The 26,081-nt window shown below is 39.6% G+C and overlaps 1 protein-coding gene across 2 annotated transcripts in view; it reads left to right on the plus strand.

The window, feature by feature from the left end:
• Positions 1 to 26,081, plus strand: part of LOC127582352 (phospholipid-transporting ATPase ABCA1-like) — a 139,941-nt gene that overhangs the window by 86,334 nt on the left and 27,526 nt on the right. Inside the window, exons 25-38 of one of the 2 annotated variants that reach the window (XM_052037516.1) lie at positions 1,143 to 1,345; positions 5,299 to 5,347; positions 7,976 to 8,080; positions 8,783 to 8,806; positions 10,420 to 10,568; positions 11,799 to 11,923; positions 15,445 to 15,543; positions 17,184 to 17,373; positions 18,936 to 19,030; positions 19,153 to 19,185; positions 20,118 to 20,223; positions 22,057 to 22,131; positions 23,588 to 23,757; positions 24,843 to 25,020. In XM_052037516.1, coding sequence (XP_051893476.1) covers positions 1,143 to 1,345; positions 5,299 to 5,347; positions 7,976 to 8,080; positions 8,783 to 8,806; positions 10,420 to 10,568; positions 11,799 to 11,923; positions 15,445 to 15,543; positions 17,184 to 17,373; positions 18,936 to 19,030; positions 19,153 to 19,185; positions 20,118 to 20,223; positions 22,057 to 22,131; positions 23,588 to 23,757; positions 24,843 to 25,020 — 1,601 coding nt within the window. The remainder of the gene's footprint in view (positions 1 to 1,142; positions 1,346 to 5,298; positions 5,348 to 7,975; positions 8,081 to 8,782; positions 8,807 to 10,419; positions 10,569 to 11,798; positions 11,924 to 15,444; positions 15,544 to 17,183; positions 17,374 to 18,935; positions 19,031 to 19,152; positions 19,186 to 20,117; positions 20,224 to 22,056; positions 22,132 to 23,587; positions 23,758 to 24,842; positions 25,021 to 26,081) is intronic. The other variant, XM_052037517.1, reaches the window with a different exon arrangement.

Here is a 26,081-nt window from a genome sequence, read left to right on the forward strand (position 1 = left end):
TCTACCAACTTAAAAAGCTTTAATAAAAAAAGTAATGAGATATCCCCCAGGACAGAAAATGCTATACAACTGACTTCGAATCTCCTACTGAGAGAGAGAATATGAACACATAATCAGCCAAAAGATCTGTCAATAAACAATTAGGTTCAGTTTCAACTTTTGACCCCTGTGAAGTGCCTTGTGACATTTTCCTACTTTAAAACTGTGATATAGGTGCGAGTGGGTGCTGTAGTTGCCTGTACTTCAGCAGTAAAGTAATATGTTGGGTGTTCCATGGTGTAATGGTCCTGCCTTTGTTCACGAGAACGAGAAGGTTTGCAATGTTCAGATGAAAAGCTTCATTTAACTCGATGAAAGATGCCAACTAAAGTTATAGTCACTATGAGCCACATGGATAGTGGAATTGTATGAAGTGCTTCAGTATCCCTTCTTTATTGAAGATTTTAGCCCTCTTGAAATAAATGAGTTAAAGTAGTAGAGGAAAAAATTCATACAAAGTGCAATTTGAACCCAAAGACCTTTACAAATTAGAGCTGAGAGTGATTTTCACTTTGAACCTATTTTTCCTTTGGTACAATGTATTACTGTAGTTATAACCATAGTCTTTTTTTCAGTTCTGATATTCACTTTGCAACCCACCTCTTTGGTCTCAGCAGATGTGCTGTTCTATGTACCTCTGGCCCCTTATTAAATTGGAATATTTCTTTAGACTTGAGTGCATGAGCAGAGGAAAGGAGAGAGAGATCAACCAAGTTTTTATTCAAGAATATGCAATCTTTTAATAAATATAGTAACAAGTTCCTGTGTGGTGAATCTGTGCAAGTCCTTGATTACTATAGACTGTGCCCTGTGTATTAAATCAATGAATTGAATTGATATGAAGTATGCAAGATGAAGATGCAGTGTGACAATAATGGGTGTCTCAGAATGGATTGCTGTAGAGATATCTTCTGAGCTGCAGCTGTGTCCACCTACTAAGTTAGTATCTAGTCCCTTTTGTTTATCCAATCCTCAGTTTCATTGGGATGAACCTCCCTCTTTGCTAAAACTGGGTAAGGAGTGACTCTGAGAGAATGGTCGGCTACAGACAGTGGGTTAAAGCTGTGACTCTCACATTTCTCTCTTGTTTTTATATTTCACAGATGTGTCAACTGTTTTAGCTCTGGTGCAGAAATATGTTTCTGACACTCGTCTGGTGGAGGATTTTGGCCATGAAATGACTTATGTTTTACCCTATATTGGGGCAAAAGATGGTGCATTTGTGGAACTCTTCCAGGAACTGGACAACCGTCTCTGTGAGCTCGGAATTTCCAGTTACGGTATCTCAGACACCACCCTTGAAGAGGTCAGCATGTGAGGAGAAGGCTAAAGTGTGGCAATGGCCTGTCATTCAGTTTTAAAATTCTCATATTTGTTTCAAACTTCTTCATAGTTCTTTCACTTCTATCTCTACAACCCCTTCACAGTCAACAGCTCCCACCAATCTCTGGGGTTTTCCTTTTCAGGCCTTTTGTGTATTCCCAACTTTAACCATTAGCTTCAGCCACCTAACTCCTAAACCTTGGAAATCATTCCTTAAATCTTTACCTCTCCTTCTCCCACTGCTCTAAGATGATTCTAAAAACCCACCTCTTTAACCAATCTTTGATTCACCCGGACCTGACTTGCTGTCAAATCTTGATTACTTCACAAGGTTTGCTTCCTTGTCAAGTATCTTGGGACACCAACTTCACTACTGGAGCTGCGTAACCACAAGTTGTTGTCTTGAAGAGAAAGCTTCGTTTTATTGGAGCCAAAACCTCTTGTCTTTGGAATTGAAAGAACTTTAATTTTAAATGCCACCCCTCATGTTCTTGAGCAGCCCTAAATTACTTTGAAGCATAGTCACTGTTGTTTTCAATTATTGTAATCAATTATTCACAAGAAGGTCTCACAGGTAGCAAACAAAATGGATGATCTAGCAGTTGGTCAGTGTCATTTGTATTTCCCTCCCTGATTTTACCCTCTTGCACGCCGCATTGTAGGATGTCTTTGTTTTTGTTTCCTTTAAATGTTTTGTTTCTCAGGATGAAGTATGTTGGAACTTAGTAATGCAACACTCTCCCATTTCAGTCACTCTATGACAACAACAAACATTCCCAGTCCAGGAGCAACACAGATTCTATACAGAGTGAATTTCCCTTTACTTTGCCTAAGAGACCATTCCCAGACCAAGTATTAAAATAATTATATAGAGAGTAAAGCTCCCTCTAAGCCCTGCCATTAGACGAACACATTAACTGCCTGTATTAGCCATCTCGACCCTGGGAAAAAGATACCAGTTGTCTATCTGTGCCTCGCATAATCTTATAGATGTATATCAGGTCTCCACTCAGCCTCCATCACTCCAGAGAAAAGAATCCAAGTTTTTCCAACCTATCCTTATGGCACCTGTCCTCTAATCCAAGCAGCATCCTGGTAAACCTCTATTGCACCCTCTCCAAAGCCTCCACATCTTTCCTATAATGGGGCAACTAGAATTAAATGCCATGCTTCAGATGCGGCTTAACCAAAGTTTTATAAAGCTGTAACATAACTTTCCAACTCTTGAACTCATTGCCTCAACTAATAAAGGCAAGCATGCAACATGCCACCTTTATTGCCCCACCAACCTCCGTAGTCACTTTCAGGGATCATCATTATCTTTTAGATCATGTCTTCCACAAAATAACTAGAAGCTTTCATACTTTGCTGTAATCTTTGCACTTCAAAAATACTTTGACAAGTTCCTATTGAAAATTTTTATACATAATTTATGCATCACAAGCAATTTGCTTATTTTGAAATGTTTGCATTCCCTTTCCAACAGAAGTCCCTCCCATCAGGAAATTAGACCGGGCAGTTTCTGTCATATTTCACAGCGAGGTGGATATAATTACCTTGTCGTATTTTGCTTGTGATGATCTCACCAATGTCTGCGGCACACGTTTCCAATTTAACAATAGAAATTGGATTGAGAAGTCAAGAACTCTGGACTTCCATCCCACCCCCCCAATGGTCCCATCCTTTTCATGGCCCTCTCTTTTGTACTTACTCTCTCTTACACCACCCACCCCCTCTGATTTCTTAAAGTGAGAATTTCCCAATACTGTGTTTTTTCTTTTTGTGATCTCTGTTTTGGCATTAGGGAAGTAACCCAGCACCTGTTCTGAGCACCTTTTAATGGGTGAAATCCAGTTCATAGGATAAAATGTCTCGCCTAAGTGTTTAAAATGGTCCTTGTTTGAATCAATTACTTTTTTTTTTCTCTTCTGATCAAGCCAGTATGTAGTTTTGGGAGGGGTGGGGTTCAATTTATGTTCAGTATATGGTTGTGGGTGACAGGATGCATTGTTATAGAGTGTGCAGGGGCATATCATAGAATTGTACTGTAAGGAAGGAATCGTTCAGCCTATTGAAAGAGCTATCCAATTAGTCTCACCACATTAGTCACTCAACCATTTAATTCCCAGACCCTTGCAAGGTGTTCCTTCTTCAGTATTTAGCCCACTCCCTTTGAAAGGTCATTTAAATTTGCCTCCACTACCCTGTTAGGCATTGAATTCAAGATTAGGACTATTCCTTGTGTAAAAGGGTTCTCTTCATTTCTGATTCCTTGCCCTTGAAGCTGTGTCCTCTGGTTATCAACTTTCCTACTAGTTGAAATACCTCCCTATCTAATCTGTCAAAGGCAAAGTCAGTCCCAAGTTTGCTTGGATCATTGGGCCATTTTATATGCTGCACCTTGTTTTACATCATACTTGATTCTGGGTAGAATATCCTGATGACCAACCCCTCTCCTGGTAATGCTTGTACGTGGTATTCTAGGATAGTCTCCCATCCAAGAACAAACCAAGCCTGAATCTGCTTAGCTTCTGGGGTCAGACTTTTCCAGACCAGAACCAATAGTAATTCTGTCAAAGCCCCTTCTAATTTTAAGTTCCTTTTCTATCATCCTTTAAACTTATCCTTTCCCAAGGGTGGCACAGTGGTGCAGGGAGTACAGCTGCATCTTCTAAGTTCCAGCAACTTGGGTTCAATACCGACCTTGGGTGCTGTCTTTGTATGGAGTTTCCATGTGTTCCCTGTGACTCAGCGCATTTCTTCCAGAGGCTTTCGTTTCCTCCCCCACCCAAAGATATGTAGATTGATTTGTTAGTCAGTCGCTGTTAATTTTTCCTTCTACAGGTTTGTGTCCCCTCATCCCACCAACCCCCACCCACACCCCCAACTCCCAAGGTGGATCAAGCTGTGAGCAACCCTGTAGCTAGAGACACAGGAAATGTTTGTCACATCAAACTGGTCTGGATGGAGCCCAGGGTAAAAGGATGTTGACTAACCCACTATATCATTCAGCCTGCAGGGGTCAGTTTGCTTGTCGATCACTGAATGGGAAAGATGTACAATATCATAGAGCAGAAGATCAAAGTACAGGGAGAATGATGAGGATGAAGGAATGAAGTTTTGTAACTCACTTTTGATGAGTTATGTAACTTGAGGTCCCTTTCAACTACCTGTGAGAAGGCTCTTGCCCATGTCCATGTCCTTTTCTTACTCCTTATCCCCCTTCTCAGAACCACAATATGTTCCCATTGTCTTCAGGTTCTGCCCCACCAGTCCCCGCAATGAATGGATTACCTCCTGTATGATGCCACTACCAAATTCAGATACCCTCCCCTTCCAGCATTCCAAAGGAAGGTTTCCTTCTGTCCTTCCCATACAACTATGGGCAATGCCACAGCTACACTTTTATTTCCTCCCTGTCCAAAGTCCAGGGCCTCAGACTCTTCCAAGTAAATTAGCAGTTTATGTACGTTTCATATGAGTTAACATCCTGTATTCACTGCTCACAGTATGGTCACCTCTACGTTGAGGAGACCAGATGCAGATCATGTGACCACTTTGCGAACATTTCTGTTCAGTTTGCAAGAGTGACCTACATTTCTGATCACCTATGACCTAAATTTTCCATCCCACTCCCACTTTCCAGCACCTTTTTGTTTTATTTCAGATTTCCCCCATCTGTTGTATTTTGCTTTTGGTAATTCATTCCAAGGTCAGTGATAGCTGATGCAGGGCTGTGTATGCAGTTACTGGAATTATTGCTGTTTATTGTCACCTTTAATGTTATGCAACATACAAATTAGATTACTGCATCTCCTATCCTTGTATTCTGTTATCCATGTTTCATCACCTTTAATCTTGGTTTCATTATTTTCAATCTTCTGCCTTTGTTTGAATGTAGAATTGCTGCATTTTAATCTGTGGTGTACCTTCTAGATTTTTCTCAAAGTGGCTGAAGATACAGGAGTGGACAGTGATGTTGCAGGTAATTTAAAACTTAGCACTTCAGATCTTCTTTATTCTTCACAAACACTATTTTTATTTAGAAAAGCCCACTTCAACGCCTTTTTTCATGATGCCAAGTCTCTGCCGTTAGCTAGTCAGAGAACAATTAGAAGATGCCTCAGACCAGGGATGAGACAGAAAGAACATTTGGGCCCCAACTCTAGCTCACTCACCAGTGACCACTGCTGGAAACTGCATGAATGTGAATGCTAGAACATGAAGGAAGAGAGCAACAGACTGAAAGGGAATATGGACTCACAGAAGGGGCAGACATGGACAGAGGAAATACACTGCAGGAAAACGTGAGATGATGAATTTTGGTAGGATTCATAAGGAAAGACTGTACAATAAAATGGTACAATTTTAAAGCGGATAATAGAGTTGCAGAACAGAGAAATCAGAGGAATGAACAGAATGAGTGGGTGGGGTGAGGTGATGCTCAAGTGTGCATATACAGATCTTGAAAGGCGGGTGGGCAGGTTAACAAAGCAGTTAATAAAGTAATTTAAATCCTGGACTTTATAACAGGATATTTAGACTCTACATGTAAAGCCATCATAAATCATCAGATTGACCATTGCTGATCTATTGACAATTCATGGCATCATGCTTTAGGAAAGAGATAAAGAGCTGGATTGTTCCACCATCTCCCAACCCCCCACCCTTCTCCACTTATCTGCTATTTGGTAAGTACTTGGACTGCAATCTGCTCCATTCCTTCACCTTTTGCCATCCTTGCCAGTTGAGGAACCAGTTTTCGCACATGCACTGCTGATGTAAATGTTCTGGTGATTATACTGAAACAGAGACTGCAGCCAGTAAAGAGCACTTTTATATCAAGAGTGAGATATTCAAACATCTTAGAAGTAAAGGTTGCATTGTTAATTTAAACCCATGTCCTTGGTTTTCCTATTTATGTTTTAAATCTGCTTTTATCATCGTGCAACTGAGAACAAACCCACTGTAAACTTTCTGAATTTCCCAAGGACTGCAGTAAAAATAGATCTTCCCCAGCAAAGCTTTAATAAATCCATGTTTGCTATTGGACAGTTGTCAGCTGCAGGGGAAAGCACAAGGCCAGGAATTCAACCCATGCACTCCACTAAACCCAAACTACTAATTTATCTATTACGCGGCTAGATGTTGCCTTTCCTGCTATGTGCGTCCAGAAGTTTGTGGTTTTCTTTCCAATTTATACATTTTTATTGCACTGGTTGTTTGAAAAGCCCTGTACCATCTCTTTATTAAAACAAACCACAATTTAAACCGAGTATTAGTGCCATTTTAGAGCAGTAGAGAAATTTTACAATAGTTTAGACATTGGAATACACTGATAGACAGGATGGTGGAAGCAGATTTTTTTTAGTAGGTTTCAAAAAAGGATCATACAAACACCTGAGACAAAAGCTTGCTGGTTTACACTGGAGTATGAAAAGAGCAAGGCTGTTTATATCTGAATTATACCTTAAAGAACTGGCAGAGACAGACTGAGCTGAATGGCCTCTTCTCCTGTACTATTTTATCACTCTGGATTCTCCAATGAGCTATGGCAGTGATGCAGTCCATCTTGAAAGACCCTGCCAACACTAGTTGCCACTCACAGAAAGTTGTTGCAGTGAGAATCCATGTCCTAAGAGATATGAAAGAGGTCGGTGAGGGCAGGTGGAGAGAGGAATATAAAATAATAAACGGCAAATGAGCAAAGTGGGGCTGTGCCTTACGCACCTGATGCGGTATGGCCCACCTAATTAAGAGTCATTAACTTATTTAAATTGGTCCTTTAATGGTGCTAAGATAGCTTCAGAAAGAAAAAGTGAATTTGTATTTGTGGATTCCAAAGCTCTCTATCCCTGGGGTTTTCCTTGTGTCATGCCTGGGTCAGTTTTGGATCAAATAATTATGATTGACATATTTAGTCAACAGCTCCTTTGTCATAGTATCATGCTACCAGGATGGTAAAAATTGGACTATGGACTGTAATCATCCAGAAATGTTTGTTCCTATGTAATTTTGTTTTTAATATAGCAAAATTGGCAGCACTTTTAATTCACAGGATGGTCTGTCATAATATATGGCTTTGAGTATTACAGTTGCAGAGTCAAAGGAGCCATGCACAATTTATGCCCTGGTGGTAGAACTCTGCTCAGATACTGTGTATATTAAAGAATTTTAGATATTGGCATTGCCAGAGTATTATTTTTTCATAACTTTGTTGCTGGATGATGAAAGGAAGGGGTAAAGTGTGTTTAAAAATTAAGAGATTACACACCATAAGTCCTTTGCTGTCACAGTATAGCTTTAGATTCTGACAAGGTGCACCAAATCTGGTTGTTGACCAATTATTGCACCAATTAAAAGTTTAAAAAATTGGTTTCAGTTGCTGACACATTGGGCCATTTCTGCTTATATCCACCTGCATCAACTTAGTCCTATATTACAACTGGATACACTTCAAAACATTATTTTATTGGCTGTAAGGCACTATCGGAAGTTCAGAAGCTATTGAAGGTGCCATGGAAGTGCAATTGTTTCTTTATGAAATTTATAACCCTTGTGCTTTTTTCCCATCACTTCATGTGCCTTTTTTATTTTTTATGGGATTTTGCAGATGGAAATGTCCCTATTAAAAGAGTCAGATGTTCAAGATCGAGTGAGCACACACTCCAGCCTGTCAGTGAGGAAGGGGATTTTGACTTGCCTGATGCAGAACATGGTAATATGCACATTTAATAATCCCAATCAGCTTTGGGTTCAATATTGTGTGTTACGTAGCCAGATTAAGGTTTATTTAAACCCTCTCCCAACTGATATGACATTGAGCCCTCCAGAACAGAAAAATTCCCCAAGTTCAGTCCCTATCTCTTGGGTAATGATTATAGTACATTATGTCTTAGTGAACCTGAGCTAGCGCGGTGGGGTTAAGGAGTGGGGGGGAATCAGCTCATGGTGTTGAACCTATTCACTGTCCAATGGTTCTTGTGAAAATTTAATGTGTTCCTTTGGATTGGCAGTTCAACGTTCTCAATGTTGAATAGTCAGCCAGCACTTAAGCTTAGTCATGAAATGACCAATTAGGCAAGGAGCAGATTTTTGGGGACAGAAAGAGCAGAAAAGCATATCATTAAGTCCAAGGAACAGAAGGTATGCCTTCAGAACATAAACTGAACACTGGCTTAATAAATATCCTAATAAAAAGGAATGTAAATTAATTGTTGTATTTTTCCAATCTCATCCAGGTGTTATATATGAATTTACAATTAAAATATTGCTAAATTTAAATGAATCTATCTTGTTCTATTTCTGCAAATAATGTGGAAGTTTGGAGAAAATATAGTTAACTAAATTAGAGTTATTTTCTGAATGTTTTTATATTGAACGCATTGTCTCTCTATTTCTAATGCTTCCCAAATACCAGTAAAAAGGAAGGTACGAACAAAAGGTATGACGAATAAAAATCAGATATAATTTTGACGGAAGTTAACCTTGTAGGAGCATATGCAAGACCTGAAAGAGAAGCTGCTTTGATCACAGAACCTTTTCTATTTGCCCAATGTTTCAATCTGTTTACTCGAAGAATAGGATTTAAGTGAAAAAGTGACTGTCAGTACAACTGAGGGCATATCAAGCTTGGTCCAGCTGATCTCAATAAGATTCAGATTAAAGAGCTCTCGCCTTGGTTTAAAAGGAGTGAAATTGACTGGGATTGCTGCTAATGATCTTACTGGAAGATAGAGATCTGTAAATATGAGAAATAAAATCAGAAAACACTGGGAATTCTCAGCAGTCAGGCAGTATCTGTAGGGAGAGGAACAAAGTTAACTTTACAGTTATCACCTTTCATTAGGAAAGACATCGAACTAAACCATTAATTCTGTTTCTTTCTCCACAAATGTTGCCTGACCTGCTGAGTATTTTAAGTATTTTCTCTTATTTAAAATTTTAAGTATTTGCATTATTGATGCTCCTGACAGTGAAGGGTAGCTGCTTTGTGAAGTTACCAAAGAGTTCCGAGTAGCTGGGGGAAAACATCAGCACTGAGTGCTGCAAAAGTTATTTTCAGAGAGTTGAGTTATCATTATCATATGTAAGTTTAGCATCAATACTTCTAACTGCAACCTCAACAGGAAACACTTGAAGTTAGCTGGTAACAAAGCATCAGAGAATTTGTAAACCTTGCTGGATGACAAAAGAAAGCTTTAATAATATTTTGTTGAATTATTCGCTATTTTCATTCAACCAATGATTTACATTCCCATACTGGGGTATTTTTATGAAACAGTGAGGCAGAGCATGTTGATCATACCACATAGGTCAGCGGTGAGTGCCAGTGGCTCGCTGCTAACTTCCATGGCAAATGGGTGCTTCCCTTTGTCCAATCTGCCCTTATCGACTTGCTGCCCGAAACAATCCCAATCCTAAAGAGCAAAGCCCTGTGCGGTTTAAAGGCTTTGTGCAATGTGCTGCTTTTATACAAAACAGGTTAGGACAACCCCAACTCGTGAAACAACTGAAAAAGCTTTGACAGTTGGCTATGCCATGATGCTTAGGCTCAGCTGATGTTGTTTCCATTACTTTAAATGTTTCTGTGTTTCTAACCATTCAGAAGCAGTCGAGAAATTTTAAAAGATCAATGAAACAATTTAACAATTAAAATTTAAAATACTTTTAAATTATTAAAGTAATTAAACTTAATTAGTTAAAAATAGACTAATATTTTCCAGTTCACTTGCAGCCGTTATTTTCCATTGATATGAATGGATTCATTATTCCTGCGCCAGGTCTAAGCTGCTGCAGTTTCCTTGGGTAGATTCCCCACCACTAATGCTAACAGAATTGCAGTAAGCCTGTGTTTGCTGCTGGACTCTGTGAAGAATCCAACATCAGAGCACTGTCAAAAAAAAGTCCCTGCAAGCAGCAGCTGGCAACATTTGCTAGTTCCACAGAGAAATGATGGCAGTTTAGCATGTCACAGCAAGTTTCGGCCCATTAATTTAAAAACACTGAGCTTCCAACATTCTTTAATAAAAGAGCTTCCTTTAAACCTTTGTTCAGAATCCAAAGAAACAGACTTCATGCACTGTGCGGATGGCAGAGGCTCATACCAGTTGCATGGTTGGGAGCTCACCCGACAGCAGTTCCACTCTCTGTTCATCAAACGATTTCTCTATGCCCGACGAAGCCACAGGGGACTCTTCGCTCAGGCAAGTTAAAGTTTAACTATTTGTGGAAACAAGATGTGTATTTTTTCTCTCTTCACCCCCTTCCCACTTCCTCAGAACAGCTGATGTTTATTGGGGCATGGCTTCATAATCCATCTTTCTCTTTTTGTGAAATAAAATGGAAAATGCTACAAAAGTCCTAGAGTCAGGCAGCATCCATGGAGAGAGACAGAGTTAATGTATTAGTCTTGTTTCTCTTTCTCCGTTCTGATGAAGGGTCCCAGACCTGAATTGTTAACTTTCTCTTTCCACAGATGCTGTCTGACTTGTTCGGGTTTCCAATATTTTCTGTTGTATTTCATACTTCCAGCACCTGCAGTTTATTTGATTTTCTCTTACTGTGATTCCCTATACCAGACTTGTTTAGTTGACTCTCAACTGGATGGTGTCTGTTAATAGGCTCTTTAGCAGTGAGTAGATAACATATGAACTCACTAATTCAATCTCACTCAACATTATACTTACAAACTTTTCGGAGAAGTTTCTAAGTAGTGACTAAATCCACAAAGTATGGTTGAGTTTTCAGTCCCATGGATCAGGACCGGAGTCCTATGAAAGTCCCCCCCACTGGCCTTCAACTGCTGGTATTTGGATCCAAACAATGTCAAATGGCATGGCTGGTAATCCACCCCTCAGTAATTTCATTCTACATTCTTCAATTTCTGTCTTGCTTCTTGTTCGATGGGTTCAAAGTTTCAAAGGTGAATTTATTTTTGGTTTCAGCCTGATTACAAACCATTTTCCTCAATACAACAATAATCATTAACCTCACTCTAGATGACCTGGTGAATAGAACTAGTGTTGCATGTTTTATTTTACTGAGGAATGGTGCAAGGTAAACTTTATACCATGTCTGACCTTTGTTGTACCTACCTAGGTTCATTCTGTGCTAACACTGTGAGGGGCCTTGAACTATACCTCTACCCTCAATCCCATTCTTTTGGGCTGAATTTGCAGGGAGACAATTAAAACAGAGGTAGAGATTTTCCCATTAGGGTTGTGCAGTGAAGCTTGCAATTTCAAATTACCAGACATAATGGCTTGAGTTTGTGGGTCCCTACTTAAATCATTCTGCAATATTTAAGTATATCATTAATTTATGTAATACAGCATGCCAATGCTGTGTTAAACTGATAATCCAGTTTAAGCATGTATAAAGTCCTTTGATTGAGAATAAAATGAACCAGCTGCTATGTCTTCTATCTTTTCCAGATTGTGCTGCCTGCAATGTTTGTCTTTGTTGCCCTACTCTTTAGTCTTATTGTGCCTCCATTTGGGAAGTATCCATCATTAGAACTGAATCCCTGGATGTATGGAGAACAGTACACTTTCATCAGGTATCCAACTTGCATACATCTCCCCAAAGTACATAACTATGAATGATGGTTATCAAACTTTGCTGTACTATTTCATAGTAAGAAATTACAAGAATTTTGCATTTTTAGTTATCTTGACACATGTCAGGAATTCATAAAGTGTGTATAACATGCTTCTTAAATACGGTCACTGTCATGTACGTGACCTTCTTTCATAACATTAGAAATGGGGGTGGTTGCTTCTGATTCCATTCCATTCACAAATCCGCAACAAATGCAACGGCTCATGCCTGCATGCAGCAAGACCTAGACAGCATTCAGGCATAAGCTGATAATTAGCAAGTAACATTCATGTCAAAGTAGTGCCAGGCAATGACCATCTCCTACAAGAGACAATCTAACCACCTACCCCTAATATTCAATACCATCACCATCTCTGAGTACCCAACTCTTGACACTTCTACAACTTTCAGCTATCTACATGATACAAGTTGGGTGTGTTATGGAATACTCTCCATTTGACTGGATGAGTCCAGGCACAACAACTTTCAAGAAGCTTGAAAGCACTTGGGACAAAGCAGCCTGCTTTGATTGGCATCCTGTCCACCATCCCAAACATTCATTTTCTTTATCACAAGCACACAGTGGCTACAGTGTGTATCATCTACAAAATACACTGCAGGTACTCACCCTGGCTACTGTGAAAGAGCATTCAAAACCCATGACTCTTCCTCTGAGAAGAAGGGCAGCAGGTGCCACCACCTACAGATTCTGCTCCAATTGCACACCATCCTGACTTGAAAGTATATCGCCAGTCCTTCATCATTGCTGGGTTGAAATGTTAGAACTCCCTGCCCAGCAGCACTGAGAGAGTACCTCCCCCAGAAGCAGCTCAAGGAGGTGGCTCAGCCACACCCAGGTCCCAAAAATGAATGTACGCAGCAAGATTTTATCAGCCATATTGAAATGAATAACCTGTCATCTTGATGGTAATGCTCAAGGGTGGAATGTTTTTGAGGATACCAGGAAAATTTCTTGAATAGTGGCTTACATTAGGTGCTAAAATCCTGGAGCGGCGATTATCCTTGCAGCAAAAGTTCTGCCAACCAAACCATGCTGTCAAAGCAATCAACCAACAGAGTACATTCCTACTGTAAATGATGTGAATGATTTCAGTCATGGACTCCAAGTTCATCCATCCATCCAGAGGCTAAAGCTTCCTTCATCCAAATGGAATGAGGATTTTCCCACTGCCCTACACTATTCAGATAGCTATTTCATGTGTTAATAACATGGCATGATGACCTTTCTGATAGCACCCAAAGGTATCAATGACATTTGCTATCAATCTTCACACATGGAGAATGGCAACTACAATGAGATACTGGAGGCATCCTCAGAGATATAATATCCATTTATACCCCTGAGGGAAACTTTGCACGCACACAGCAAGAACCCTAAACTTACTAAGAAAGCCTTCAGGATATTCATGTACCCTTCAACCTTGCCTGTTCAGTACTACATCATTGATAATTTCATTTTAAACTTGTCTATCTAATATCTAATTTCTAATCCCTAATTCAGGGAACTTTTATGTCGGAGTCAGAGAAACAGCCCTTCAGCCCACCCCATCTGTGCTGACCTTCATGCCTATCTACACTAACCTCACTTATGGAATAAAAATAAGTTATAGTAGATGAAAGGTTAATTCTAATTTCTTTCTGCATAGTTTCTTCCTTCTGCTGATCGTGCCAACTCTCAGTTAGGTATAGGTTCCATAGCATCCAGCATGCCTCCAGTATCTCATTGTAGTTGCCATTCTCCATATGTGAAGATTGATGGCAAATGTCATTGATACCTTTGGGTGACATCAGGAAGATCATCACACCACATCATTAACATATAAAGTAGCCATCTGAATATTGTAGGGCACTGGGAAAATTCTTGCTTCATTTGGATCAAGGGAGCTTTAGTCTCTGGATGGATGAATTTGGTTGGCCAAGTGGCTGTCTGTATACTTATATAATATTTTATTTTGAATATGAGTGATATCACAATGAAATCCAAACTAGTCTTTCCATTAACGTGCAATCACATCGCAATAGGAGCAGGAACTATGGTTGTCTTCCACTTCTTCCTCTTTCCCCCTCCAGATGCAAAGAATGGGGAGGCCAATCTCTGTGCCTCACAGCCATCCTGAAAAAGGTCAGGCAGTTTGTCAACCAAGGCAGATGTTGGATTGTGTCGTTCAATAACGTCCTAAGGAAGTTCTCTCACTGAACTTCCATTTCTCAGCGTTCAGCATGATTGTCCCCTCAGTACTAATCAACAAGCTTCAAAACCTGGGCCTCTGTACCTCCCTCTGCAACTGGATCCTCGACTTCCTTATCAGGAAACCACAGTCAGTGCGGATCTCTAGTAACATCTTCTCTGTGCTGACAACACAGGCGCACCTCAAGGATGCGTGCTTAGCCCACTGCTCTACTTTCTCTACATTTGTGACTGTGTGGCTAGGCACAGCTCAAACGCCATCTATAAATTCACCAATGACACCACTGTTGTTGGCAGAATCTCAGATAGCGATGAGGAGGCGTACAGGAGTGAGATAGATTGACTGGTTGAGTGGTGTCACAACAACCTCGCACTCAATATCAGCAAGACCAAAGAATTGATTGTGGACTTCAGGAAGGGGAAGTTGGGAGAACACACACCAGTCCATATTGAGGGGTCAGCAGTGGAAAAGGGTGAGCAGCTTCAAGTTCCTGGGCATCAGCATCTCAGAGGATCTATCTTGGGTCCAACACATTGATGTAATCACAAAGGCATGCCAGTGGCTCTAATTCATTAGGAGTTTGAGAAGATTTGGTATGTCACCAAAGACTCTTGGAAATTTTACAGATGTACAGTGGAGAGCATTCTGACTGGTTGCATCACTGCCTGGTATGGATGCTCCAATGCGCAGGATTGAAAGAGGGTGCAGAGGGTTGTAGACTCAGCCAGCTCCATCACAGGCACAACTCTCCCCACCATCAAGGACATCTTTAAGAGGCGATGCCTCAAGAAGGCAGCATCCATCATTAAGGACCCTCACTATCCAGGACATGCCCTCTTCACATTACTACCATCGGGGAGGAGGTACAGGAGCCTGAAGACCCACACTCAATGTTTCAGGAACAGCTTCTTCCCTTCAGCCATCAGATTTCTGAACAGTCCATGAACACTACCTCATTATTCGGCTTTTGCACTAGCTATTTATTTTTGTAACTTATATTAATTCTTATGTCTTGTACTGTACTGCTGCTGCAAAACAACAAATTTCACATCATATGTCAGTGATAATAAATCTGATTCTGATAAATGGATGATGATTACAGTAATTTTTTTTGGTTTCTCCCTACCCATTTGTTGATTTTTGGACCAGGCAGTGGTGCCAAGTAGGACCTAGATCAGCTGTTTACAAACTTTAGAGTTGCTGATTATGAACAGACCTATTGGGTCCAGTATGAACGTTGCTTATCTAATTTATCTTTCAACCCTTTCAGTGATGATATGCCGGAGGATTCCAATACTCGTGAGCTGATCAGTGCACTCCTCAGTGACCCTGGATTTGGTACTACGTGTATGGCAGATGGTTTGAATGTGTGAGTATTATAATAAAGTTATCCTATCTTTCAGACAATATGTAATGGTTGCACCTACTCTTTTCTCTTCCCTCCTTGTTCCTTTTAATCCAAACAGTAGAAGTTTCTGTTGATAGTTTGTTCCCACTATCTAATCAGCACTACCTTTGTGGAGCTGATATCCCACTTAAAATAAGTATGTTAAACAAATCCTCGGACCCATTCCACCCTGGTAGTTTATACATTCAGTGAAGTGCTCTACGCATTCTGCGTGCATCACATAAATAGTCAAAAGATTTGAACAGTGAATTAATGGGATGCCAGTTTGGTAGCTTCATGGTTATTCATGAGGCTCAGTTAAAAGTCAAATTGTACTTTGGACTCAAAATCAGTCCATTACAATAAACTTGAACATGCTAAATGCCAATACATTAATAATAATTTCTGCCTTTTTGAGCAGTAGATTCTATAGTCCGTGAAACCCAAGCACTTTCTGCTTGAATTCTTATTTACTGATTTGTCCTGTTTGGAATTAGTGAGGTTTGGAATTAACTGTTCTTAGTGATGATACTAATCGGTTGATGGTACTAAATCAGACCTCAAGTATCATTGATTTAAGGCTCCTATACATTAACTGAAACAAGGATTTAAAGTTTATATACAAGCATAGTTTAGTTAACTGCTTCTGAAAGATGCAGCTTGAACTTATGTTTATCTTCAGCATGATAAACCATTCCAAATGTTCAAATGAGCATTATGAAACAAAAGGAGATATTTGAGCACATAACAAGCTTGGTCAAAGAGGTAGGTTTTAAGGAATATCTTAAAAGAGGGAGATAAAGGTACATAAGTGTAGAAAGGGAATTCCACAGCGAGTCTTGACTACGTGTGGCGGCCACTCATGAGATGGACAAGATTAAAAAAATGGGAGGAGCACAGATGTTTTGGAGGACTGTAGGAGGAAAACGGAGGAGGAGGGATCTGAAGCCAAGAATGATAAATTTAAAATTGAGTCACTGCTTATCTGGAAGCCAGTGGTAGTCAGCAAGCACAGAGGTGATTGGTCAATGGGACGCGTTGCAATTTAGGAAACTGGCGTAGCTTTGGTCTCTAGAGGGTGGAAGGTAAGAGGAAAATGTTGCGGTTATGAAGTCTAATGATAACAAAGACATGAGGTGAGACCTTCAGGATTAAATGAACTGAAGCAGGGATGAAATAAGTTATGTTACGGAGGTGGAAGTTGGAGCTCTTATTAATTACCTCAGTAAGTGAATAGCAGGTGATGAGTTCAAGGCCCTTATCTCAGTAAAAAAATAAAATTCTCATCTCCCCCTCATCTCCTTGCATCAAATACTTTAAATCAATAGCCCTTGGTTTTTGACCCCTCTGTTATCAAAAAAAGTCTTTTTCTCTTTATGTTGGCCCCTCAGAATTTTTCACCATTCAATTAAATATCCCCCACAGTAAACCGCTTAGCTAGTTCAGTCTTTCCTCATAGCTGCACCTTACCAGCCTGCTCTGCTCTCTCCAATGCAATCACATATTTCCTCTAAAGTGGTGACCAGAGTGCGTACATTACTCAAGCTGTGGTCTTCCTAGCATTGTATTTTGTATTATCTGCTTTTTTTTAATTCCATGCCTCATTCCCCTCTTCCCCCTAGAGACCAACATTGCTCACCAGGCAGTACTGAATGGATAACTCCCCCTGTCCCAGGATCAGTCATGAACATTTTTCTCAGTGGTAACTGGACGATGCAGAACCCGTCCCCGACATGTGAATGTAGCTCGGAAGAGAGCAAGAGGATGTTGCCTGAATGTGGACAAGGAGCAGGAGGGCTTCCACCCTCTGAGGTGAGCTGAATAGGTTAGGGATGATGAATTTGTGTTTTGAATTATCTCTTTTATGCTGAGGGTTTTGAAATCATCAGTGGCCAGGTTCATTGAATGTAATTCAAATTTCTAGATTGTGAGGTTTATCACTCATCAGAAATGCAGAGGGAATACTAGAGGAAATCGATTTGCACCACCATGCTTTGTGACCTTATTAAGTACTTCTTGCAGGGTTGTAAACAGAAGCTAGCCTGAGTAGATTTCTTTGGGTCTAATTGCACATGCTCGGATGCAACCATCACATCTGGTTGGAGACTATCTAAAAGTCAGAAAGTCCTAGAGTATCTATCTTCCTACAATCCATTTAAAAATATAACACTTGCACTCAAATCACGTTTACACACCATTTCCAGTTGCCTTATTTTTGTCTTTGTTTTTCTAAATTGTATTATGTAAAAACAAAATTTTTACTTTTTTTTAAGTTAAAAACTTGCCACAATTGGTGTACTGTTGATTTTGACAAGTTGGCTTTGCAATCATTTAAATAAGTTTGTATATTTTAGACAAGGAACTTTTTAGAGAAAAAGTTTAATAGCCTATTATCCTTTTTTTTTAAAAAGGGAGTTTTCTTAATTTTAGGCACCTAGTTTTACTTGTGCTGCAGCTTCATTTAATAAAATCAGAGATAAATTACAATACAGAAGGAAGTGGCTCATCTGTGCTAAAAAGTAGCTACCAACCTGATCCCATCTTCCAGCATTTAGTCTATAGCCCTGCAAGCCTCATGCGCGCCCAGATACTTTTAAAATGTGCTGGGGGTTTCTGCCTCCACTTTCCTTCAAGCAGTGAGTTCCAGATTCTGAAGGAAAATGGATTTTCATCTCCCCTCCAAACCCTCTACCAATTACTTTTAAATTGGACCACTTGTTTCTTGACTTGTCAGCTAAAGAAAACAAGTCCCTCATATTTACTCTATGTTCCTCATCATTTTATACATCTGAATTAAGTCTTGTGTTGTTTCAAAGGAAGCTAGCTTATGCAATCTTTCCTCAGAGCTAAAATTTTCCAGTCTGGACAACATCCTCATAAATCTCCAGTGCTCATCTTCAGATTTAAAGCATGCCATCTGGTTTGTTGTGTTTCTGACAGTCCTTTGAATGATTTATCTAATTCTGCTTCCATGCTCTTTTTAATTTGCATTAGCTTGGCAAATTTTCCCCTTCAAGCAAACCTCAAAGTCCCTTTTAGAAATCACTATTATATCGCTTCCATTATACCTTTTTATGTGACCTGTTCCATATCACAATTGCAGTTACAAACATTTGTTTTCTTGAATTTTGGCTTGACCTCCACCATTGTGGCTTCCATTGTGGACTGAGAACTCCTCCCTGGCTCTTGGCGAACCCTAGTGTTGCACAGTATGTAGCCTGCTATGTAACACAAGCTATAGCACCAGAATGCATATTGAGATACAGACTCTACGGACCATTGTAATTGTTGTTCAGGACACAACTGAAGGGACTTAATCAAAAATTGTACAGCGTTGTTTGCATTGAAAACACTGAATTTCCTTTTCTAAACAGTTGCATCGGAATACTGGAGACATACTTCAGAACCTAACTGGCAGAAATATCTCTGACTATCTTGTGAAGACCTACCCCCAAATCCTTAGTAAAAGGTACAAATTGGCATGGATGTAAACCATGTAATTAAGCTTGCTCTGATTTACTCAAGTACGTATTTCAAGTCATTCATTGTGATGTTGTGTAAATAACTTAGACTTATTGTTCATGTTTTCAGTCTGAAAACCAAGAAGTGGGTGAACGAGTTCAGGTAGGTTACTGCATCCAGTGTATAGCCAACAAATCTTTGCACGATAACCGGGGGTAAGAAGGTTGGCATGCATGCTTTGATTATCCAAATATTACACTGTTTGCCAAAAAGGAATCACTACTTCCTCCTAAATTCCTTGGTCTGTAACTTGAAATTCATTGGTGTCAGACTATTTCTAGCATTTTCTGACATGTACAAAAGTACAGGCTGTCCCCAGCTAATGAACAGGTTCTGTTTTTACAAATGTCCATAAGCCATAAATCGGAAAATGCACAAAATCACTTGATATGGTAACCATATCCCCACAGTATTGTAATGAATGGCATCAAAAGCACATAAGACTGATAAGAAAGAACAATTACTAAAAAGGGAGGAGTGGAAACTAGTTCTGCCCTTTGTAGGAATGAACATATGTACATCAGACTTTTGAAGTTAGTAATATTATGGGAGCTCATTCGTATGTAGGGATGTCCATAAGTCAGGGGTCCATAACCTGGGAATGGCCTGTACGATCTTGGCTAAGTTTCATAAAATCATCTTTTCCTATTCAGTCGAGAAAAGAGAGTTTGTGGAAATTGCACAGGGTTTGAATGCTTTTAACTATTACTCCCAAAGAATATCTGTAAATAGAAATAAAAACGCAAAAACTACACAACAAACCTGTCTGTCTGAAAGAGGGAAAAAGCAAGCTAATGATTTATAGATATTAATCATTCCAATAAATGTCCTCTCACTTTAGAAGTAACCAGTCCTGTTTGTTACTCTGGAACTTCCTATTTTGTTTCATTTCAATCCCTTGTATTGTTTTCTTTTTATCTACATTTTTTAATAAATTTGCAAGCTGTAAAACTGAAATCTGTTCATGTGAGTTTAACGAGGATGCATTGAAATGTGAGCAAAATCAAGAAAAGGACATCCTTGATCTATTGTAGGTATGGAGGATTCTCCTTTGGAGCAAGAAGTTCCCAGATTTTACCTTCGCTGAATGAAGTTAATAACTCTGTCATTGAAATCAGGTCACGACTCAATGTCACAAAGGTATGGGACTGATTTAAGCCTTATCCTTTATCTTAACTGGTCTTTCTGAAAGTCTATTAGCGAGTAACATATTGTCATGTTCACGAGCCTCTGAAAATGCTTGGAACTGTTCTTCAGAGTGGTCCTTATGACAATGGAAGGGAGGGCTGCTGGCACTGAAGGGATGAGAACATGTTCCTATTTCATGTAGTGCAAGCAGCAGAAAGGCATAAGTAAGGTACAGCTTGTGTCTCAAAAGCAAGTTGCTGCAGATGTTGGAAATGAAACAGAAAATACTGGAGAGAGTTATCATCTTTGAGCGATGACTTTTCATCAGAACAGAGGGAAACTAGAAATGTAACACACACAAAATGAAGGAATGATGGAGAGAACAAATAGGAAGGTCCGTGATAGATTGGAGACCAGGAGAGATTGAAGGAGACGTGGTGGTGCTGGATGAAAGAGGACGGTAAAGGCTTTAGTGAATAAACAAATGGTATGTCTGGGGAAGGTGCAAGTAGTAAGAAACAAATAAACCTTGTGCAAGTACAGGAGTCCCATTAAAATAAATGGGAGAAATTGGCTTGTAGGTTTAAAAAAAAGGTAAACAAAGACTTTTAAATTATTTAACTGAGTTAGTCTTAATGTTTTAAGTGTGTACACATATTTTGCAGTCTTTTTTAACTTATAACGTTTTAAAAATAGCTTTATTTCATCATTTTGTCTCAACTGGTCCCAAGTGATTTTGAACATTTGTGAATGTTTTTGATTCACAAACGTTCGATAACTGCGACAGATTTGACAGCTGGAGAGTGAAGGACGGGGCCTCAGTGGGCATTGAAGCATTTCTGTAAGTGCAGAGATGGCAATGATACTGCATGATGTCACGCCAAAGTCCTGGCTGCCAGTGAAAGTCATCCACCAGTAACTTTCACTCTTTTTTTTTCTCCACAGATGCTTCCTGACCTGCTGAATATTTCTAGCATTCTCTTTCAATTTAGATTTCCGGCAATTGCTGTGTGCAGCATCTCAGAGTTTATCCATGATTTTTTTTTTACTCTATCTGCTTTGATTCTTTTTGCTCTGTTTACACTCCTCCAGATGGTTAACATGAACTAATTTTGCTTTCATAGATGGCACCGAGAACAATTATGTCTTGGTCTCCACCCTGTCACAGAAATCCCTTTCATCCTATTCATCCCCTTTCCTCTCTGCAAGTTAAAATGTGCTTATATTCTTCCTTCTCCAGTTCTGAAGAATGTCCATTAACCTGAAAGGTTGACTCTGTGTAACTCTCCACAGATACTGACTGACCAGCTGAGTCCAGCATTCACTGTGTTGATTTCCAGTGTCCCCAGTTTTTTTTTACTTTCCAATCTTGGTGAAAGCTGGCATCTGGGGCAATACTGGAAGAAACAGTATGGCCCAAGGGCATGCAGGATGCACCCAGGGGCATCTTAGGGCAGTGGAGGATCTGCCCCATAATATTTTGCACTTCCAGTTATGATATGATGAATATATACCATTGAAATATATGTGGAAAAATGTATTGTGACAGAATGAGACATTCCGCCAATCCTTGGTTTGAGCATCTGCTGCAGTCTGTCCTGTCAAATGATTCTCAGGCTGGGGCACCATCAGCAGATGTTGAGACGTTCTGCAGTCTAATTAAAGTTAAGTTTGTGAAATTGGTCAACGTTCTTATTCCAAAAGGGATAAACTAAGAATGAAGCTTCTCCTCCTCATTTGACCCTGTGACCATCAATGTAAACATGGTTGTTATAGTTATTTCTGTAGTTAATGTGTTTATTTCTTGTCTTAAGCAATTAATGTAGAGTTTCCTCTTCTTTTCAGGGAAGTTCCACAGACCGACTGCTGGGAAATATTACAAAGTTTATCAAAGGGCTGAACACAAAAAACAATGTAAAAGTAGGTCTGAAAAATTTCGATCAACATTTTCCACACTTGTCTGTCCATCTGAGCCCATTATATCTCAAACTACCCACTTTTTACTGCTGTTTTCTTTTGATTTGGAGCTGAGAGTTTATAAAATACAGTCCAACTTTCAAGTTTCCCTCCAAACATCAAACTAAAATTGACTTCAGAAATTATAACATGTGATTTTAGAACAAGAAGCCAGACTAATGCCCTTAGAGCAGCTAAGGCAAATTAGTGCAAGGTAGAGAAAGGAACAGAAGGATATTGTGATCATGTTAAAGTAAGAATGGTGAGAACTTTGTTAGGAGCAAAAATACAATTTGGGCAGGATTAGCTGTAAATTCTGTGTAGCTGTACCTTGGTTTTAGAAAGGACTCAGTGCATTACAGAGTCTAACAATCTTGTAAACTGTGCAGTGGCCAGAATGAAAGATCAGTTCATTTTACAATTAATGCTTTGGAGGCTGGGTTTCTTGTATAATTACAGGATTTCTGCTGGTGTCAGCGAAGTGAGACAAACAAGGATGAGTTGTCTCTGTTACTGCTCAAGGTTATTTCAGTTATGTTGTCATGCAGTCAGGTTCAGCGTGGTCCATTGCCATGAATGTTTAACGTGACTGACCCCTGCTGGCAGATGCTTGACTTTGTACACACCATCCAAGGACAGCAGCAGGCTCAGTTAAGACATCTCCACAGCAGAATAGCTAGCTAATGTTGGTTTAGTTCACACATAAAGAATGATCACTGGAAAATGCTGCAGAAAGAGCAAAATAATCAGCACCTTTAGCCAAAGTAAAGAGAAGTTTGAGCATTGGATGAGCGAAGCTGACCTTTGGGCAAGATTCTGCTAAGATTCATAATCTTATCTGGGATGGAGTATCTCAGTTATGAGGAGAAACTGGATAGGTTGGGTTTGTCTTCCTTGAAGTGGAGAAGGCTGAGAGGGAACTTGATGGAGATACACAAAATTATGAAGGGCATAGATAAGGGTAGACAGTAGTAAACTTTTCTCCATTAGCAGAGATGTTATAGTCAGTGGGCATATATTTAAGGTAAGGAATAATGTTAAGAGGGAATAGAAGGATTTTTTTCATCCAGAGGGTGGTTGTGGTTCAGAATGCAGAGGTGGTGGAGGCAAAGACTTTCACATTTAAGAAGTATTTAGATGAGCATTTGAATTGCCAGTGCAGAGAAGGCTATGGACCAAGTGCTGGTCAATGGGATTAGTACAGATTGGTTCTTGATGGTTGGCGTGGACAGGGTGGGCCAAAGTGCTTGTTTCTGTGCTATGCTGTGTCGTAGCTTGTTTATTATTGGGTGCACTGTGATGTGCATTGCTATGTGCCTCTGTGGCTCAACTACATGTTTAGAAGCAGCTGAGTTATTTCATTAGTAGACTCTAGAATACTCCCGATATAACAGAAAAAACATTTTCCTTTTTTATGCAGGTGTGGTTCAACAATAAAGGTTGGCACGCTATGGTGAGCTTTGTGAACGTTATGAATAATGCAGTACTGAGAGCAAATCTTCCACTTGGAAAAGATCCCAGACTGTTTGGGATTACAGCCTTCAACCACCCACTCAATTTGACCAAAGAGCAGCTTTCTGAGGTTGCATTGTAAGTAGCTGGTAAAACCTTATAAATATTTAAATGGTACCAACTGACACTGATCAGAATAGATTAGGGACCCCACCTCTAATCCTTGTCCAAAAGTTGGGATGCTCAAGTTAGTATTAGCATTCCTGGCCTGAAAGGAAGCTGTTAAGGAGTGTTCCTTCTTACTCCTATTCATTATTCAGTGGCTCTAGAATCAAGTATGTGAGAGGATTGGGCAAGAATAACAGTTGGCTCGTCTGTGATGCCATTTTCAAGCAAATAGTTTGTATATGATGTAATATCTTGTGGGTGGAATAAAACTCCAACTGCATTGTGTATCTTGCCTGCAGCTATTCATTATTAAATTGTATACCCATTATTTCATTCTTTTACCCATGGCCAACTGTCTCCTTCATTTTCCTCTATTCATCCCATCCAGATTTTTAAATAAGTGTGAGGAGCTTGTGCACGTCATTATCACTAAGACTGAAGCCAGCCCCTCAAACCCAACCTTTGACCCCTTCGTTCTGGATAACTACGGCCCAACCTCTAATTGCCTTCCTTCTCCCAAATTCTTGAATATTATGTAGCATCATCTTTCCTGGGACTAATTGGTTGAATCCCTCTAGCTAGGTTATTACCACTGCCTCAATGGTGAAATATAGTTACCAGTGATACTCAATGCGACTGTAACAAAGATTGTGACAGCAAATCTCTGTTGTCTAATTCCAATCCCATCACAAAATCTTCATCTATTTCCCAGGTTGTCTTGATCTGCATTTTTCTGTGTTTATTTCACAACTTCATGTTCTCCTCTAAGACTGCCGACTTTTAAATCTTTGGCTCAGTGTCCGTTTTTTGATTATGTTTTGTGAAGCATCTTGTGATCTTCTGAGTTAAAGATGCAATGAAAGCAAGTTATTGATTGGAACTCACTGGTTTAGAGAGGTCATTAACTTTTTTCTGTGATTTTTATTCAGTTGTCATATTTTTGTAGCTCTCTTGTTCAAATACATATTAAGGGAAAAGGTGATAGCTGAAGGTATTGCTTACTTGACTGTATGCTAATTTCTAGCTTCTAACACAACCTCTTCCCCTTCTTGCAGGATGGCTACCTCTGTTGATGTGCTTGTCTCCATTTGTGTCATCTTTGCCATGTCCTTTGTGCCAGCCAGTTTTGTTCTCTTCCTCATCGAAGAGCGTGTCAGCAAGGCTAAGCACCTTCAGTTTGTTAGTGGCGTGAAACCTGGCATTTATTGGCTTGCTAACTTTGCATGGGATATGGTAAGTACAAGTCGGATATGGTGTAGCTTGCGCATTGGGTTAATGGGCATAATTCAAAATAATATATGTTGTATGTGGGCTCTAGAAGATGATTTAAAACTGGGGCAAAGTACTTGTGGAGTTTGAGTATAGCTCATCTGATACTATTATGAAAGGAGATAAAATTGCTGATTATTTAGAAATCCATGGGTTAATAAACAATCTAGATATGTTAAAGGAAAGATGTTTTTGGTATGTTTATTGTTTTTTCTCAACAATATGGCCAATTGGAAGATGGAGGAAATGCATTAGATGTGTTGTATATAAAGTTGTAGAGGGCATTCAATACATGTGTCAAGAAGTCTGTTACATTTTATTGTGGGAGAGAATGTAGCAGGTTAGTTATTAGTAAGGAAACAAAGTTAGGTTTAATGGATGTTTGTTCAGGAAAGAGAAGTTGAAAATGATTGGGCTGGGCTGATTTTTGTTCTATGTAGATGATTTGAATTTGCCTAACGAGCACAACATTCTATTTTCAGGTCTTACAAAAGTAAGTTGCTTGGCCTACAATGGCTAGGGCTGTAAAAGATTGTGGTTTAGTGAAATTTAATGTGAATAAATATAAAAACACTTTAGCCAAGGAAGTAGATCCATTTGTGTCTATTTTGTTTTACATGCACCACAAAAGTGATTTAACCTGAGTAAGATCACATGAACAATCATGTCCAGTGAAATTGCACCCCTCAGGCAGTTGGCCTGGGGAGTTCTCTGAACAACTCTCCTTGGCTCATCTTTTATTTCTCAACTGTCAGTCACATCCCAAGTCACAAGTCACGTACAGCATATTTCCTTCCTTACAGACATAAATTGGAGCTTCTGGGTGCAACCTACAGCCGATGTTGTGAATACTCAATATAACTAGGAGTACATCATGCTACTCTGTTGCATGTGTTGTGTCTGTTTAAAGGGGGACACAGGGACAACTGACTGGGCAGCTTCAGAATTTACTGCAGGCTGCACAATTTTTTTTAAAGAGTCCGCAGAGTATTTGTTTCTTCCATTCATTTTTAAGCAATGTGGGC

The sequence above is a fragment of the Pristis pectinata genome, chromosome 24 (genome assembly GCF_009764475.1).
Source record: "Pristis pectinata isolate sPriPec2 chromosome 24, sPriPec2.1.pri, whole genome shotgun sequence".
NCBI lineage: Eukaryota > Metazoa > Chordata > Chondrichthyes > Rhinopristiformes > Pristidae > Pristis > Pristis pectinata.